Source organism: Thermobia domestica, chromosome 5, assembly GCF_964235325.1.
Source record: "Thermobia domestica chromosome 5, izTheDome1.hap1.1, whole genome shotgun sequence".
Classification (NCBI taxonomy): domain Eukaryota; kingdom Metazoa; phylum Arthropoda; class Insecta; order Zygentoma; family Lepismatidae; genus Thermobia; species Thermobia domestica.
This window is the reverse complement of record NC_137458.1, coordinates 161,008,388-161,027,864: the sequence shown is the minus strand read 5'-3', so window position 1 is coordinate 161,027,864 and position 19,477 is coordinate 161,008,388. Positions and strand designations below refer to the sequence as shown.

General features: G+C 31.4%; 1 protein-coding gene across 5 annotated transcripts in view; it reads right to left on the bottom strand.

The window, feature by feature from the left end:
• Positions 1 to 19,477, bottom strand: part of LOC145686217 (sushi, von Willebrand factor type A, EGF and pentraxin domain-containing protein 1-like) — a 290,964-nt gene that overhangs the window by 66,602 nt on the left and 204,885 nt on the right. For all 5 annotated transcript variants that reach the window (XM_081759278.1, XM_081759275.1, XM_081759276.1 and 2 more), the window contains exons 20-28: positions 19,096 to 19,219; positions 16,907 to 17,034; positions 16,365 to 16,464; positions 12,665 to 12,866; positions 10,229 to 10,386; positions 7,780 to 7,868; positions 5,888 to 5,997; positions 4,240 to 4,412; positions 3,232 to 3,446 (exon numbers count right to left, since the gene is read on the bottom strand). In XM_081759278.1, the coding sequence (XP_081615404.1) occupies positions 3,232 to 3,446; positions 4,240 to 4,412; positions 5,888 to 5,997; positions 7,780 to 7,868; positions 10,229 to 10,386; positions 12,665 to 12,866; positions 16,365 to 16,464; positions 16,907 to 17,034; positions 19,096 to 19,219 (1,299 nt within the window). The remainder of the gene's footprint in view (positions 1 to 3,231; positions 3,447 to 4,239; positions 4,413 to 5,887; positions 5,998 to 7,779; positions 7,869 to 10,228; positions 10,387 to 12,664; positions 12,867 to 16,364; positions 16,465 to 16,906; positions 17,035 to 19,095; positions 19,220 to 19,477) is intronic.

Sequence of the window (19,477 nt, the reverse complement as noted above, 5' to 3'; positions counted from 1 at the left end):
GCCGGAAAAGAGGGTAAATTCAGTACAATTAAGCGTTTCTACAGCTTTTTTCGTCCTTGCCTTTTCCTTTGGGACCTGCTGGACCAATATGAAGATGAACATGACAATTTTTTGTATAGCATCGTCACTGGAGATGATACGTGGTGTTATCACTACGAGCCGGAATCCAAAAGAAAGTCCATGGAAAGCCGATTTTTACAAGCGCGACATGCAGGCTTTGGTTCATCGTTGACAAAAGTACATAACAAATGGTGGGAACTATGTGAAAAAATGAGTCTGTAACTGAAATATTGCTCTGATTAGCTATGCTGTTGTTAGTTATGTATCTCCATTAGTTTCCATAAAAAAGGAGACATTACTTTCGGAACGAGTTTCGTAGATTTGACTGAAACTGTTATGATTGCTCAGAGATACAATGTAAGCGAGAGGGCTGCGGTACATATAACAACTGTGCTTCAGGCAGCTTCAAAGGCTGGAATCATAACTTCTCAAAAATCTAGCGACATAGCATCTGCTTTAACTGTATACAGGAACAAAATAAGGCATGCGAAACTTAAACTTGCTCGAAATTTAAAAGTAAGTTCTAGAAATTATGATCCCATTAAAAGCCTATACTTTGATGATCGAAGGGATGACACTAAAATACACACAGGCATCGTTAGAGAAGAGCACTTCTCACTTGCGGCTGAACCTACCTCTCAATACGTTGGTCACGTGACACCATCCTCTGGTTCTGCACATGACGAGACCACAGCTATTTTCGAATACATCATGAACCAACTCAGAGTTGGCTTTGATAAAGTTGAGGTTCTTGGGTGTGATGGAACATACACTAACACTGGTTGGAATCTTTGTGGTTATGCAATACCGTATCTCCTTCCATAGCTGATCTTCCATGTATCTTCCATAGCTGATGGTCCTCTCACGTCTTTGAGACCATTCATAGGTCTAGATACTTACCAAGGAAATACCAGGCTGTAATCCGTTCATCCATCCAGACGAATGCATTCTTTGCACTCCCAGAAAATTTCTTCTCGCCATGATGACTGATGGTCGACTTGCTGTCCGACAAGATGCATTACATAAGATTCTTAGTGCTCGAGAACACGAAGCAGAGAATCTCCATAACTCCATTAGATATAACATCATTCCCAGACTGAATTTTGAGGCAAACGATTACACTGTAATGACCATTTGGGAAAGCAGTGATGTTTCAATAACTGTACTACCAGTAAGTTCTATGGACGGTACCAAACATACAGCTCATGGTCAAACTTTCACTTCCTGACAACACTGTGCCTGAATGGTCCTTCACCGTCCATCCTTGCCACACGGTGGCAGTAGAACGGATAGTAAAATTGCCTCTAGGTCACTTGGCCAGGCTATATTGCCAGGTGAGCGAGGAACTGCACAACCGCTTAACTGTACTGAATATGCTCCCTTTTCTGGCCCCAGAGGAGACACCCCTATTCCCCCAAAGTACATATAACTGGCATTTTTATACTTGAATGTCAGTTTTCATAGCATCTGGCATGTATTTAACCAAAAATATGTTTATTCTAACATAACTAAAATTAATGAACAACTGGTATTTTTTGCAATTTTCAGTGAAATTTTGAAACTTTGAGGCAATAGTTCTCACAGAAGATATTATCTGACTTGAAAAAAAATCTATACCTGAAATGTCCATGTGAATTGGCCACTTTTGCCAGGTATTACAATTCGTTCTGAGAAAAAAGTGGTAAAACGCTGCACCCTAGTATTAAAATCAAATTAAATGATTCACAAATTAATGGTTGAACTAGTACGAAAATAAACACCTTGTCGACGTTGAAGGGGAAGATAAACCAAAGTGATATACTGCAAATATTATGCATAATAACATTTGCTCTGAGAATATGCTGGTTTTACACCAGAATTATATTTAGAAATATACATCTAGAAAACCTATTGAAATATTATTTTCTTACTAGCATCTACAATGTCATTGCGTGTACTGCAAAATGTCAGATTACAACTAACTTGTTATTATATAATTTATCTATGTCATACAGGGCTTCCTTACCACTCTATATTTCTACTTATATTGCATTCTGCTCTCGAGGCTCTGCTGCATGGAAGTAAAAATAATTATATCGCTTACAAATGCAGTTTTTCTTTCATATTTTAATTTTCAATATCTTGAAAATGTAGATGGACTCTTTACATAAATTTAGCATTAATTGCAATTCTGTATGTACGATTTCTGAATATTCATTCTTTATGCTACATAGAAACATAAATATTATATTTTATATAGATATCAGTGACACATAATATTCTATCAGGAGGGAATTTAAACAATGATAAATCTATTATTATTAATTACAATTTGTTTTGATTATTTTCGCAAAGATTTTGGAAATTTAAACATAAACCCTTCTTAGCCACGACACGTCTATTCTTATATTCATATATCAAAATAGTATTTCTTAATCTTTCTACATTGTCATATAGAAGAGGACACGTCTATTTTTATATTCATATATCAAAATAGTATTTCTTAATCTTTCTACATTGTCATATAGAAGAGGACACGTCTATTTTTATATTCATATATCAAAATAGTATTTCTTAATCTTTCTACATTGTCATATAGAAGAGGACACGTCTATTTTTATATTCATATATCATAGAGTATTTCTTAATCTTTCCAATTGTCATATAAAAGAGGGGGCGTTAAAACACGTTAACCCTCTTTGGGTATGCCATTGATATAATAAAATTTATTCTAAAATTTATTTATAATAACCACATAACTACCTAGAATAATTATGTTCATAATTTGACATTTACTAGCATTTAAAATACAAAAATGATTAGAGGGTTTCCGGGGCTATTAGAATATAAGAGTGAAAGTTCTTCCGATGGTTAAGAACTTAAAGATCTAACGAACTAACTAATATACACCGTCATGAAAAGATATAAAACCATTCTTTGAATTACTAGGCTATTACTCTTGTAATTATTGTATAAAATTGAAGAGAAATTTCTAGTTTTACCTCACATGGTTATGCCATAAAATTAAAGGAACCACATACAATGTTAGAAACCATAAGAACTATTCTTATATGTCAGATTCATTTTAAGACTGATTAGTCGATTTTTATGGAAGTAAAGCGAGAAATATGTTATTATTTATACATTATTTCTGCCATAAATATAAATATAAATAAGAAATATAAAGTCTACCTCTATTTTCCCTCTAATGCCTCCAAGAAAATCTGGCCAACTCCAAACAGTGCCTAGATATTGTTCACAGGTCATTGTAAAGTTTTCGACCTCTTCCATTGTTAACACTCGATCCCAGATATCAAGGTGTGCTATTTGTCCAACAAATGATTCGGCATCGTTAAATCCACCACCTTTTCTGTCTTGCTCCTGCCCCAAAACAAGGGAACCAGAGTCTACAACAGATAATTATTATATTTAGATGCCATAACAATGGTTTTCTATCATTTAATTTATCATTTAGCACCTTCATATTATCTCCTTTTTCTCTCCCTTATTCACTCTACTATTATGAAATTTTAATATAAGACCTAGTAAAGTTAAAATATTACGGTAAAATTGACAATATACTTTCATACCTTATTGAATGTTCATGCTCTGAATAAAGATAACAGCATGTCTTTGGATATGTTCTCAGTGCTTAGATCTTATACAATATTATTCTTTACAGATGGTTTTACATTTTTAAGTGATTCATAGTGATATATAAATACGAATTGCAGTATACGTAGTAATGAATAGTAAAAAACGTAAACTGAACAAAGCACTTACCCTAAATTTGTTCATCGTTTTCAAACTTATTTGTTTTAGGAGGGATTACAAATTAAACACAAAAAGTATGAATTAAGTTCAACTCCGAACTATTTTATAATCGATTTACAAGTATAAGACTACATCTTAAATTGTTAACATAGAAAAACACATTAAAACGATACGAAATTACGTATTCCATTAACAATCTTTAAATAATTTTACATTGCATTCATGTCATTGTATTTCAAATTAAAGCAAAATAACATTAGTATTCAAAACTATACCTGACAGAAATTAACTAGCATGGGTTTTGAAGAAATAATAAACCTTTGTACAAAATAAAATTTTCTTTTTGAAAATGAATTCAAGTTTTGATATTTACATCAGCAATTAAATTAAGTAGTGATGACGATTTTCTGTAGTCTGTATTCTTACCTTCAATCACAGTTCCAGTTGCCAAACCTATTCCTGAGTCAATAAGAATTCCATCTTTATACATTTTCCATTCCCCATTATAAGAACTCCAGGTGACACAAAGAAAATGCCATTGATTGTCATTAGCTGTCACATCTGTGATTACCTCCTTCCCATTTACGTAAAAGACAAATCTGAAAAGCATTAGAAGGAAATCTGTCTAAAATGTATATGATACCGGCAAACTGTAAGAGGTAATTCCTCAGATTAAAATAAAAATAAAGTTCATGTGAACATGCGAGGAGAATGTATAGTTTCGGACCTAGGCCGTCCCAAAGCGTGAGAAAATATATGGTAGTTTGCGTTATTCCAAACATGAAGAACGGTGGAGATCACGGTGTCTAAGACTTCCGATTTCCTGCCGATGCATTCCGTGTTCAGTGCTGTCAAGGCTAACTTTCTTGTCTATTTCGGACCACTTCTAAGTCCGAGTATAACTTGGAATTCTATTGGAACCATGTCTGGGAATTATGAATTGTGAGAATCCTTTGCGTACTCATTACACATTGCTCAAATATGCATTTTTGGACTTCCTTTATGCTGATATAGACTGTCACTCTACGGTTCCTCGTGTCTGAATAACGCGTGGTAATGTGTTTTTTTCCACGGTTTTGGACGACCCTTGCTCTGAAACTATGTTCTTTTCCCATAAGTCGATATGAATTTCTTTTTTCTTGTTTTAATGTGAGAAATCATCTCTTACAATTTGTCGGTATATATTCGTAGTATAAACAACTAGTGTAATATGCCCCATTTATCTTGTTTGTAAGTTAGGAACAAAAAAAAAAAAAAAAAAAAAAAAAAAAAAAAAAAAGTGCGTGGTAAGTAAGGTGGGAAGAGATATACTTGTTACACATTTTGTATCAACTCCGGATCACCAGTGTTACCAATGCAACTTAAACCTTCATTTTTTTATGTGGCACAACATCAGCTTATTATTAGTTTATTGTAGTTTTGTGGTTTTAATTCTAAATAAAGAAATGAAAATCTTACGAAAAAACTCCAGTGTTTCAAATTAAGATCGTAGAAGCATCCAAAGTGCGGTAAATTGTTAATGCTGTTATAACTTTAAGAACGCAAGTAAGAAAAATGAAAAACGCACGTATAAAGCATCGTAACATTAGAAATTCTTAAATATCATGATAATGAACTTAACATATTTATGATAAAAATATGAATTTAATTACTTTTAATTTGAATATTTGTTAGTTAAAGATTACGATCACGGAAAATTATCTGTATATTATCTAGAAATTATCTCATGTTCATTATAAATATAATATCATTTTTACAAATTTGCTATCTTAAGTCTTTTTAAAAATACAAAAAATATACACACAATTTGTGATATTGCTTAAATTAGCTTCTGGATAGAAAAACTAAATAAAATACACCTTATTACTTCGACCTTAACTCATTAATGTACCTTTTATATTATTTTATTAAATAATCATTTAAATTATATTGGAATAAAATCTTATAAATAGAACAGTAAGTATAAAGAACTTATTTTAAACATTTTCAGCTCCTTGAGCAATAAACAGTTATTCTTCAGCAATAAATGTTGAAAATATTAAATGAAATTATACTTTATCATTAATCAACTTACCCATTGTAATCAGTTAGAGTTAAAGCATTGTCATATTTTTCAGTAGCATATGATATTGGTGTTCCATAATTAAATTTATCATTTGTCTTCATCCAAAAACACAATGAAACCTATTGTTTAGAAATACAATAATAATGTGAGTATAAGAATAAAATTGTCTAAGTAGAAACATGTAACAAATATTTATTAACATATATAATCAGTGGTAATAGAATATTAAATAGGTTTTACAGAGATTTAATAAAAGTACATATTCTGTGGAGATTTCAAAGTATCAATATGCATTATTCAGAATTCATTGTAAGATTTTTCTATAAGACTTAAGACCACAAGAGTAGGACTAATATTTCTAACACGGTATTTTTTTACATTCTTATCGTTACGTAAAGAATTACAATAATAATAATCTATTAAACAGTACTTAAACCGATGTAGCCATTTGCATGGAAATCCTATCTGTTATTAGGCAAAAGGTAGTATTTATTTTCGAAAAGAAAACCACTTTTTAAAATATTTGTTATGCTTTTTCCGTGAAAGAGCTCAAATACAGTTTCTCATTGTCAATAGACAAAGCAGGAACAATATATAGTATTTCTATTGTTCCATTCTGGATTAATTTCTTTCCGTCCTATCATATTCTTGACAAACACTTTGATTTTCTTACATTGCTGGTGCCGGCTCTTATCTGTTGTAATATTTTCCCCAGGAGTATGAGACAGACTTTGCTTATATTGCAATTACCTCAGAGTGCAGATGTGCTTTAGAACTTGAGACGCAAACCTAGATGTCAGTTGCAAATTAATATTCTATCTATCCAGGTTGTTTTACATATGCTTTGCAGAGGAACATTTTACTACTTGGTAACAATTTTATTGAAAGGAAATGGATATACTTACTTCGATGCATGGGAATTTTGTGTGCCTCTGAAATGCAATGAAGTCTTTAGTTTTCATTGCATTTTCTCTACAATTGTTTTACAATTGTTTAGCAGGAGAGGACAGTCCGTACTTTGACGTCTGTGAATTCACATAATCATGTTCCATTTGACCCTCCTCCTGCCATAAGAATAATTCAGATTATGTTGCCTATATGTTATATTGAACTATTTGTTTATTTTGGTGTGGATTGTCCGAGAGTTTATTTCTCTCGGATAAGAAAAAAGATAATTTGTTTTAGAGGGTATTTTACGAGTAATAATATAGTAAATGCTCGAAACTGGAGCGAATCTAGAACCACGCATACAGGAGCATATTGCGTAATCAGCTCGTATTCAGGACCAGTTTGTGAACCGCTAAATCGTTTACACCGAACAGGAATAGATGAACAGTTAATGTTCTGGATTCTCAATTTGGGGATCTCGAGACATATTTTCTTAGTTCTATCAAGCAAAGGCTTGATTTCAATGTGAAATAGTTTCACAATTGTGTCTGCATCTGTTAACAAATAAGTAAAATAAACAATATCGCTTGCTCATACGTAAATTTTATCATATCACAGAGGAAAAATGGCTTTCTTACATAGTAAAACAGTAAAATAGTAATTTCTTTTAAGAGCCTAATTTAGTTTAGGAGGTACAGTGGCCCAGTGGTAGAGCTCTCCCCTCAATGCGAGAGTTAGGCTATGTGAGTTTGTGATGAATATTATTGTTTCCTTGGGTTTTCTTGAGGTTCTTTTGTTTCCTCTCACATTCTCATTCCAATAATTATTTCGTGATTATTCACTTTTATTAATCACCCATCTGCTTTAGCCTAAAGAACATAAATGTGGGACATTAAAATAGATATTTTGTTTAAATTTTATTTCAATCCAGTTTGTTTTATTTAAGATTAATTCATATACCAAAACAGTTGGATAGAAAAGATAGAATACGCGTATATGATTAATTTCATTACCTGTTGTAGAGGTCTTCTTAGCCCATCAAGAGCAGCATAAGCTGTAGTTCCAGGGGATGTAAAATGAAGAAAGAAGTCTGTTGATAATTCTGAAAAATATATTGTCAAAATTTAAAACTGGATTCACATACAAATTTACAAATAATACAACTGCATAATAATATACAAATCAACTTTTGGGCACAAATAAATAATTAAACGATTAGCACAAAACAGAAAAAAAGTTTAATCCTTCCATATTGATTATCAATCTCTGGTTGAGAATATAAGAATTACTCTTAATGGTATTCTATGCTTATTTTGTGACTACACTGTACATTCATTTTTAAAAGAGTTGGGTTTACCAAACCTTCTTTATATATTTATCCTCTTCGTTCGTCCTGGAGACAAAAAATCTTAAGAATTAATTGTTAGATCAGCATCAAATTTAGTCAGGATGTAGAATGTCAAAAGTTGAGAATCGAGCTCGTTGATGGAAGTGGCATCCAAACCGGAAGTGGTAGAAAGTTACAATTTTCGGATTTTACGTTGATCACCATATAGCAAAAATGGTAATATAGAGCAAGAAGCTGTTTTCTATAATTGATTCAGCGTTCCAAGAGTACATTTCATCTCCACCCTTAATTCTTTACCAAAATTGGAAGTGGCAGAAATCAATCACTTCCGGTTTTAACCCATCCTTATTTCGCGCTATAGAATAAAAACGATAATACATAGCGAGGAGGGGTTTTCTGCAACCAATTAAGTGTCTCAAGAGTATATTCCATCTCCTCTCTAATCTCTCTACTAAAACTGGAAATGACTAATAAAAACTGTAATAGATACCGAGAAATTGCATTCTGTAATCAATTAGGCGTCCCAAGAAATACTCCATCTTCACTCTAATCTCTCTAGCAAAACTAGAAGTGAGAGAAATCAACCATTTCCGGTTTTAACGTTGATCGTTAGAGAGTAAGAACGACAACATAGCGAGAAGCGGTTTACTGTAATTAATTGAATGTCCCAAGAACTCATTTTATTTCCACCCTTAACTCTCTATTATAGCCATAAGTGGCAGAAAATCAACCATTTTCGGTTTTATAGGTGATCGTTATAGAGTAAAAATAGTAATAGATATAGAGAAGAGGTTTTCTGCAATGAATTAAGCACCCCAAGAGTATGATATTCCACATCCACTCTAATCTCTCTCTACTGAAACCAGTATAATTTATGATATTAAGCCTTATATTACTATAATTTAAAATACTATATAAGGAAATGAATAATTGAACATAGAATATTTTTTTCTCAGTCTATGAAAATCTTTATAAAGATTGAAAACTAAAACTGAATAATATAAAAAAAAATTCACTTTTATAAATGTATTTCTATTATCATTGCAAAAGTTCAGTGCTCAAGTAGTTACATTTTGCAGAGTCGAAAGTGAAAATGGATCCCCATCCTATGAGTACTCTTTGATCAATAATTTTGGAATAACATTGAGGTGTTTGTGGTTTCACTTGATGTAGAAGAAGAAAGATAATTATCTTTTAAGTTTAAGGAAACCGAACTAAAACTTATTCATTCGTAATCAGGTTGTTGAAAAAGTATCACTAATGGAATGAGTGCGGGCTTTTGTGCGTGGCTGTACAAGGGTCACAAATATACTCTGATCGTTCTATTTAGCATTTATGATACAAAAAATATGTCTTATGCTTTTCTCGAAGTGGTCCACACGCGTTACTCTCCTTTAATTATTTCACCTTATTCTGTCTAAGCAACTATTGCACATTATGCTTAACATTCAATTTCATTTCATTAATATAGCAAGAAAAGTTTCAATCTGTTTTAATACCAAATTTAACATTTATTTTGCTACCTTTTCTACAATCTCATAAAGTTATCTTCTTTAGAGCTTCTCTTTCTGTAAGAATTAAATATTATTTTTACTTTCTCTATTATACTTTTTTGATATAAATCGTTAATATCATCATTGGTTTTATACCAACATTGATGAAAATGGTGTTTGTGTAGAAACTCTAGATGAAAAAAATCACCTCCTGTTGGTATTCATTTTCGCTGGCAGCATCCAAGAAGTAACCCATACACTACCAAACCATTGACAATAAATATAAAATGAAACTTATTCAATTAATGCAACACTAGGTTAAAATTCTATAGATATTTTCATATAAAGATGATTATTTTCATCTTCATATGTATCTTTTCTGATCTCTTCGAGATAATAGAACATTAAATTCAATACCTTCAATTTGAAATATAAATACATAAATAATTCTTATGTATCAACAAAGAAAGTTCTTTTGCTTCAAATTATATAATTTCTTGTAACTCGAGAAATAACAATTCGTATTTTCTATAACTTTAAGATGCCAAATATATTTAAATGAAATCTGATATGTCTCAAGCGTCACGAATATTGAACTTATACTAAAAAAAAATCACTTACGATGATCACAGTTGATTCCTGTGTATGATGGAGGGCAAATACACTGATAGCGTCCAATTAGGTCAACACATGTACCTCCTGAAGAACAGGGTGATGATATACAATCATCGATATTATCTTCGCAGATGGTTCCATTGTAACCAAGCGGACATTCACACCTTAAATATACAATAAACATGATTGTAACAAAAATTTCTAAATGAAGTTTTTTACTTTTACATATACGTTCAAAATATATAGAATATTTAATCTATATATATAAAAGAGAACGCACAAAATCCTTTGTCCGCTCATCACGCTAATACGGCTGAACCGATTTCTTTCATTTTTGGGGGGTTGTTAGGATTTGGACCCTAGATGGTTTTTATCATATCACTTTAATTTTCAATTAGCAGTGTCTTGAGATAATTGACCAATCAGGTGTCAATACGTACAAAAAATCCTTTGTCCGCTCATCACGCTAATACGGCTGAACCGATTTCTTTCATTTTTGGGGGGTTGTTAGGATGTGGACCCTAGATGTTTTTTATCATATCACTTTAATTTTCAATTACCAGTGTCTTGAGATAATTGACCATTCAGGTGTCCATACGTACAAATCCTTTGTTATTAGTTCATCATAGGTATAAAAATAAACGTACTTATATGCAACCCGCATGACCCTGTGACTCGGCGGGTTAACATAAATGACAGGCGCTATAAATCACTTGAAAGCGAAAAAGTAAAAATTATCTAAGTAACAAAGTTTATTGCGTTCCGGGATGACCGCAGCGAAGCGGGGCGGGTTGGGGTGACCGCAGCGAAGCGGGGCGGGTTAACATAAATGACAGGCGATATAATGTTAACATTAGTGCAATCTTCTATGGTTTTTATCATATCACTTGAAAGCGAAAAAGTAAAAATTATCTAAGTAACAAAGTTTATTGCGTTCCGGGGTGACCGCAGCGAAGCGGGGTGAACGCTGCTAGTGTTAAATAAAATATTTAATCCATAAGTAAACTTAATACAAAATAATCTATATTATTATGTAAAAAATTAAAGGTAACTTATTCATCATTATGCAGGCCATATTACTATACATAAAAAGGTGAGATTTGGAAAGAATACTCCTTTTGCCACGAAAGCAATAATAAGGATGGGAAATATATATTCTATAGGGAAGAAAGGTTTTTTTTTTTTTCTTTTGCCAAAACTAATGTATGTTTAACGATTTTGAAAATCTCGAATCTAACGGGGGAAATTTCAATAATATTGAAATTTCCAAATATTTTTCAGCAAATGTAGAATGTAATGATTTGTTTTAGCTGGAAATGTAAAATACAATGTGTGAACACTTAACTAAAAGTAATAGAATACGTATTTCATAGTTTACACAAATGGGGAGGAAGAAGAGATAATTTATAATTTTCATACTTTTTTCTCAACGTTAAGATCAACATTTTATGTTTCATCATGATGGGAAAATAACTAAACTATTTGAAATGAATTTTTGAATATTGTTAGCACTAATCGAGACCCTGTTTTTTTTTATCATGTCACTTTCATTAAAATTTGTATCTTGATGGGGAAGGAGGGGTTTAAAGTATATGCCAAAAATCACGAGCATCTTTTATTAATGGGATAAAAATTGGTTATGTAAATCCTTATTTAAAAAAGTAGATACATGCCTTAACGTTTTAGGAAATTCAACTTATATGAAATGGTAGGGGAGTGATATCTATACTTTTTACTCAATATATAAGAATGTCATGACATACATTTTCTTATCATCATGGTGAAACTGCTGAACTATTTGAAAGGAATTTAGGAGCATAGTTAGCACTTGGCTCGAGCCGGAATTTGATCATGTCACTTTCATTAAAATGCCTATCCTAAAGATAAAGAGGGTTTAAGCATTTTGCAAAGAATGACGACTGCACCGTTTGGAATTAGTTGTGAACAAAGTTTACGCTTGGGTCGAGCTGAGTTATTTTTCATTTCCCTTTGATTCAAATACATATCGTAAGAGAATGAAGGACATTGAAATATACCTTTTAAATATTTTCCATAAATTTATTCTTTCCGTTCGAAGGACGAGTATTTCACGAGATCACTTTAGAAAAAAACAATTATTTCAGAAAATAGTTTTAATAATGTATTAATTTTTACGAGTATGTATTCACAAGGTTTTTGGTTATGAATTTGTATAACAGAAAAGAATCTTAAAATTTCTCAATCTAATATTTAAATGTTATACATATAGCAAGAATTGCTTATCACCCAGAATTTGTCCACCAGAAATGTATTTATCTTACATAGCAAATTAGAAGTGAAATAAATATTAAGACTTCTCCCTAAACTTATTTTTCTCTGCCTGACTATATTAAAAGAATGAGTGTTCTTTAAGGACTACAAGATCTTAAATTTGTTTAATCGTTCCTCCTAGTTTGTTATTACCTGAATCCATTAATACGATCTTCACAGAGGGCTCCATTCAGACATGGTTCACTTAAGCACTCATCAATGTCTTCTTCACACTGTTTGCCAGTAAAACCTGGAAAACAGCTACATCGGAAATCAGCAACCAAATCTTCACAAACACCATTTCCATTGCAAGGATCACCCAAACAATCGTCCACATTCGTCTCACATGTCAGTCCTTTATCAACAAGAAAATCAATGTTTGAAAAATACATTTATTTTATATTTTACAATTTTTTTTAACAATTTCTCGTCAATGAAATAAAATGACTAAGTATATTTTCGAAATCTTGATTACACATTCAATGATATTTAAAAAGTGAAAATGCACTAGAAAGCAAATTTGATTACACATTCAATGATATTTAAAAAGTGAAAATGCACTAGTTTACTAATTATCAATTTCGAGTTCCCAGTTGATCTCGCCGGTATGATAACTCCTACGTTTCTCAGTCTGCTTCCCGATCAGTCACACACTCTTTTACCGTAGTGTTACCAGCTGCACGGCCGGTTGAAGACACGAAATTGATTCTCGGTCGAGTAATGCACTTTTCCTTTCTTTGAATACTACTGAATTCAAATCAATAGAGGAATTGGCGTGAAAAAAAAAAAACTTGTTAATTAGTTTTTAAGATAAATGCTAGGGGTCCTATCTTGATCCTCTAAATTGAAAGTCCACATTGAAGCCTAAATATTTTCATTTGTTCGTCTGCAGACATCATTAAAAGTGAGAAGATATTTTAAGGATAGAGAAAAATTCTGCTCACGAGGATGTCTGCAAGTGCACAGATGGCAATATATTAGATACAAAATAGCTTCTAGTTTAGAGAATCATTCCACTTGCAGAAAAACAATCATATTCTGATATTCAAAAGTAGTATTGAAATGCACGAAACTAAACTGTGGAAGTTACGAAATGACAATGAAAGAAAAAAGATGAGAGAAATTCCAAGTTTTAGATATAAAAATAAAGAAAAATATTAGCTGGGTAAAATGAAATACCAATGATTAAATATTATGTTTTTTTCCTAGACTAAAACGAGAAAGTAAATTGATTGGGACACTGTGAAGAAACTATACTCCAAAGGACTTGATAATGGCTATATTTGAAAGGAAAAAAGGGAGCGGGAGGAAAAATTTACAATGATGGATAATATGCGCATAACTGCTACATCAAAACGAACGGTTTTGTTGAGAATCATAATGCTCAAAACAAATGCTTAATTTGTGGCGATTAATCTGGTAATGACAACAGAATACTTACGATGATGGTTTACAACAAATTTCACTGAAAATATTTATCATTGCTTTCCGTAATATATCGATGTAAAGGAAATTTTCTAGTATTATAATTGAATATTTCCAACCCAAGAAATCTTAAAAGAAATATTTCAGTTACGCAATACTGGCATTAGTATTTTGAGTAGAAATGTTATTAAACAAATTCTACGTAAAATACCTACATCTAAAGTTCATTAACACATTTCGGTTCCACTACTTCTAAAATTTTTAAATTTATCAATAAGAGTTATATGTCATAATACTATACATGTCGTAATATCAAACTCTGAGACAAAATTTATAAACTACAGAAGCATCTTCTTTGGTTTTACGTTTGAAATAAAACTCAGAAATGAAAAGTAAAACCTGACCAAAAGCAGATATCAAGATGAAGAAATAGAGAAATGTTTTGTTTAGTAGTACTAACATTGGTCGCATGAACAATTTATTTCATAAACGTCTGAAGACAGAAGTTTGTCTGTAGAGTAAGAGCATAGTATTTTTTAATGCAGACTTAACATTTGAAAGATAATTTTTATTAACAAATTGCAATCCAAATTAAAATACAAAAATTTCTAAATGTAATTATTGTAACATTTTAACAATTTATTCTTTAGGCTACAATAGGCGAATGTTCAGTAGATAAAGTTTTGACATAGCTTCACTAGCTCCATAGCTCCATCAATATTTCATGCAGATTGGAAGTTCCATAGATTTGAGTGTTGTTTGCAGGGTACTAGTGTACTACCTTATTGTTTCGCATACCAACTTTTATGACTGCATTCCGAAGGGGATGGGAGGATATCTCTCAAAAAAAACTGATGAAAAAACAAAAAAGTACGAATTTTACCCTTCCCTCTCTCCGCCGTTGTATTCTCCACATACATAAAATGCATGTCCTTGAAAAGCTTCGACCTTCACAAACACATTGATATCAAAATTATCTTTGTGCCTTAATTAGGGGCTGAGCTATGAAGGTTTAAGGTCATGAAGCAGATGTGCATCAATAGGCGTTTAAAGGTTAATATTATGTAAGAAAGAAGTAATTTGAATAAAGAAAAATGTAAAAGTTTCTATCAGAAGTGATTTTCCTCATGTCTCATTACGTTCATAATATCCAAGGAGAAAAGTAAATTTGCAAATTTGTATTTGTAAATTTGTATATCTAAGAAGTGTAAACTTAAATTTAAATAGTATAATATTGATACGATCATAAGCAGCACATGAATTTATTTGTTGTAGTGAAGGAAAAGATTTCAATTAAGGGTTCATTTCACACACGGACTAAAAGTTTTATGGAGACCAACAATTTTAAATGAGCAAGAAAAGAAGTTGACTGAATTCGTTGCAACAATTGATTTCTGTGTCTAATTACGGAATAAAATTCAATCAATCATTTTTCGTGATCTAGGGTGGTAAATGTATACAATTAAAACTAAAATGTAACAATTATTGGATGACTAAGTGAGGGTTTTCACGGAAAAAGTTGCACTTTTTCTCAGTGTTAGTGTTTTATCAAAACAAGTAAAGTACAGATTTTAAATTTGTGGGATCAGATGATACAAACGTTCTTTAGATAAAATTGAAATGGTGTTAGTTTTCTTTGATCTATTATGCTTCGTACTGATGTAAAATTAAATACAATCGTAAAAACGTTGAGGATTATAAATAAAGATATCATTAACTACAAATTGTCAAATTCACAAATTATCAGTTAGTACTAAGAAATAAAAATCTTGAAAGTGTAAGGAGAATTTAGTTAAATGACTATTGGAAGTGCATATGTTGTAGAATCACCAATCAAACAATAGTAGTTCTCTGAAAAGATCTGTGCTAAGGATGGCAATAACCATTTGCCAAAGAGTACACAGTTGAGTAAACAAAAGGGTGTTTATAAGAAGTACAATTTTAATGACTATAATTAAAGGTTTTCTTTTAAAAGACAAAAAGAAAGAGATAGAGAAAGACGTTTTTAGATGCACACTTGTTATTCCATAAGCACCATGAAATCAGTGACAAAGTAAGTATATTGTTAAATTAATACGAGATAAGAGCAGTATTTATTTCTTAGGACAAAGAGAAAAAATTGAGATGTTAATTATAAATTGTTATTTAAAATTATGTGCGGAAGAAAATTAACATTGGTCAAACAACAAGAACGACATATGAAAAAGAGAAACAACAGTCTGTACTGATTCTGATTTAAAAAATAATAGACAGGAATTTCAAGTCTTAATAGAAAGGAAATTTAATTACTTTAGTAAATACATCTTTTAATAGTGTCCCAATTAGCCCCATCACATTTTTATTTTGCCCGCCCGGACAAATTTTTATGGGGAAAAGTCTGCGTAAAACCATAAATTCAAATTCAACCATATCTGAGTGATCGTCTTACCTGTATATCCTGCGATACATTCACAGGTGAAACTTCCTAAGTTGTCTACACATGTAGAACCGTGCTTACATGGAGCTTCTGCGCATTCATCAATGTCAATCTGGAAAAGTGAAAATCTAAAATATGTTTCTCAAGATCAATCGGAAATTTTAACACAGAATCTATCTATTAATGCAATATTTTAAATTTAATGCATTCTTTGAATGTTTTAATTATTTATATTTTATATGAATTTGTATATTGTAGGGGTAGGGAAAAATTGAGTAATACGCTTAGAGAGTAATATTTTTCACCCCTCTCACCCAGTTATGAAGGACGTTCAAGTCAATCCGGGATATTTTTTGAAAAATAATTGAAATCGGTCCATCAGTTTTTGAGTTAAATAAAGGTACATGTATACAAACTCAACTGAAGTAGTTTTATTATATTATTGTAGGTAAAGTGTGTGCCTGAAATCTTGATTTATTTGTATGCATAATTCTTTAGTACAATTAGTACTCTCTCTATTCAAATGATATTACTTTATAAAAAAGACCAGTTACCTCGCAATTATTACCAGTGAATCCATCTTGGCAAATACACGTGTAATTATTTATCTGATCAATACAAACGCCATCATTGAAGCAAGGTTGTGATTCGCACTCATCTATTTCTATTTCGCAGATTATACCTGGCGGTAGAAAAAAAGCATAAATTATTTTTTAAAAAACTTACTAAAATTTTTAAAGACACGTGCTATAAATGTAAACATACGAATATACACCTTAAGTTTCTGTTGATCCAGGAATAGTTATTCCAAATGTATTTTTCATTATTCAACATTGAATATCAAACATAGGAAAGAGTTAAGTAGGAGAATCAAGAACAAGGAAATACGTTTAATCCAGATATTCGAAACGAGTCCCACACAGAAAACACACTAAATTTCGAAAGTTTTCAATAGTTCACACCAGTTGTCCATTCTATGTATCTTGTCACACTTTAAGCACAAGTATTGCAGGACACGGTCACATTGTTGTTTGAATGATGTGCAAAGAGAAGAAAATGTAGCAGGACATTCTGTTACATGTGAACTTTAAAACTGTCTGTGAAAAGGTAACATTAAAGAATGTTTCTATATATTGAGATTATTAAATTACTATTTTCATGTTTACTAATGATATGCAAATAAATAGACATATTTATATGATTTAAATCACATAACCTGAAAATACCATAGTGGTTACATTATTACTGTCCCCTCTAAGAGACGTTAGGAAAATAGGTATAGGAGGGACAGATGCAAATAGTAATGATTTGATACCTTATTATGAATTCAAGAATCGGTTGTTAAATAAATATGGGATAAATAAGAGTTTTATTGCTGGAGATGTGAACAGTAAAATATCGAGCAAGGGAACTTAAGTATGCTCGTGGACGAAAATTGCTCATTGCATGCCTCTTCATGGAATTTTGCATCAACCTTACAGAAAAAAGAATTATTTGATGAAGAACTTTTTTTTTCTGAAAGCACCATTGATACTAAAGTAACTGAATCTAAGAGGCTAGTCAATAGAATCGTCAAGGAAATATCTCCACTGATGAAATTAAATGCTTGTACTTCTGAGTGTCTATCTGCAACTTTAGCACTGCAAGATTATTCTGGAAATAAAGGAAAGATATGTATAACATTGCAGTTGCAAATGCAATGAACAGAGATAGATTTGACTCACATTCATCTCAAAGACTGCACCAATAGCTTGGATAAATTTGCAAGAATATGTCCACTCTGAACAGCCTTAAACAATAATTTTCAGACGAATATCACGATATAACAAAACCACAGTGTAGATGACGTGATGATCTTTACTTGATAGGTATGGGTGTCAAACACCTTATAAAAGACAGGCCTATTTAATATGGTTTCAAAGTGTATGTAGGAGCAACGCGTGCAGTATGTACTGTGGATGAAGTTCTATCAGAGCTGATCAGGGAAAAGTACAATTTTGGACTCGGTGGTTTTGTTGTTCTGAAGTATATGACCAAACTAGTTACTATTAAGAAACTGCCATATAATAGTTATCTATTTTTTCAAATCTTAATCTTTTACAAAAGTGGAGAACAGTAAATTAAAGGAAACTTAACAATTGTAGGGAACAAAACTTTGAAACGGTCGTTTTCATGTCTAAAATGTTGCAATAAAAAAGATGCAAAGAGGAACCTACGAGCTTGGTACAATTTCAATAATTTTGAAACTAACGCAAATCAATGTTTGCAAAATACAAGGGAAATTATCTATTCATATCTCTAAGCCATTATCATGGAGTTATTTGCAATCATGGTCTATGATTATAATTGCAAAATTATTCAACAATAAGCAATACTTTAAAGCACAGATGTGTTTTTCTATTCTTTTCTCTTTTCGTTTTTTTTCCTTATAGAATTTTATAAGTGCTAGACAATTATTTCTTTAAACTATGTTGATTTTCTATTCACTACAATTTTGAAAATTGTAGAGAAAGAAAGGTAATCTACTTCAATTTTTGTAAGTTCCAAGCAAGAAACCATCTTCATTGCATATTTTAGGGCACGCTCAAAGTTAACTGAAATCTAATAAGCAATACAGTATTCAAGAATTAGTTAAAATACTGTAAATTTACCATTATCCAAATTGAAGTTTACAATTATTATTCTCTTAATATATTGGTTTGACAGAAAGAAAGAAAGTCTTGCTATTTGGAGAACAACTAACCTGTATATCCTGATGTACATTCACATACATATCCAAACTCTAATGCATGACATGACGCTCTATTAAGGCAAGGTAAAGAAAAGCAATCATTAACAACCAACTCTTGAAATTCAAAATCTTCTCCCTGGAAAATACAAAGTAGATCTTTAAAGATGAATTGATGTTAAATTCATCTTTAGATTCAGAAAAGATAAAGATTTTTTTATCTCTCACTAATCAATTAAAATAAACCTGCTCACAATCGCTTTTACAATATAATAGTAAGCAGTCATACATATCTTTTGTATTTCTGTTCTAAGAAATGCTTCCTATCAACACAATTGTACTTACCTAATTTATTTTTAATCATTTGAAGATTAGAGCATTGTTTTTCACAAACTTT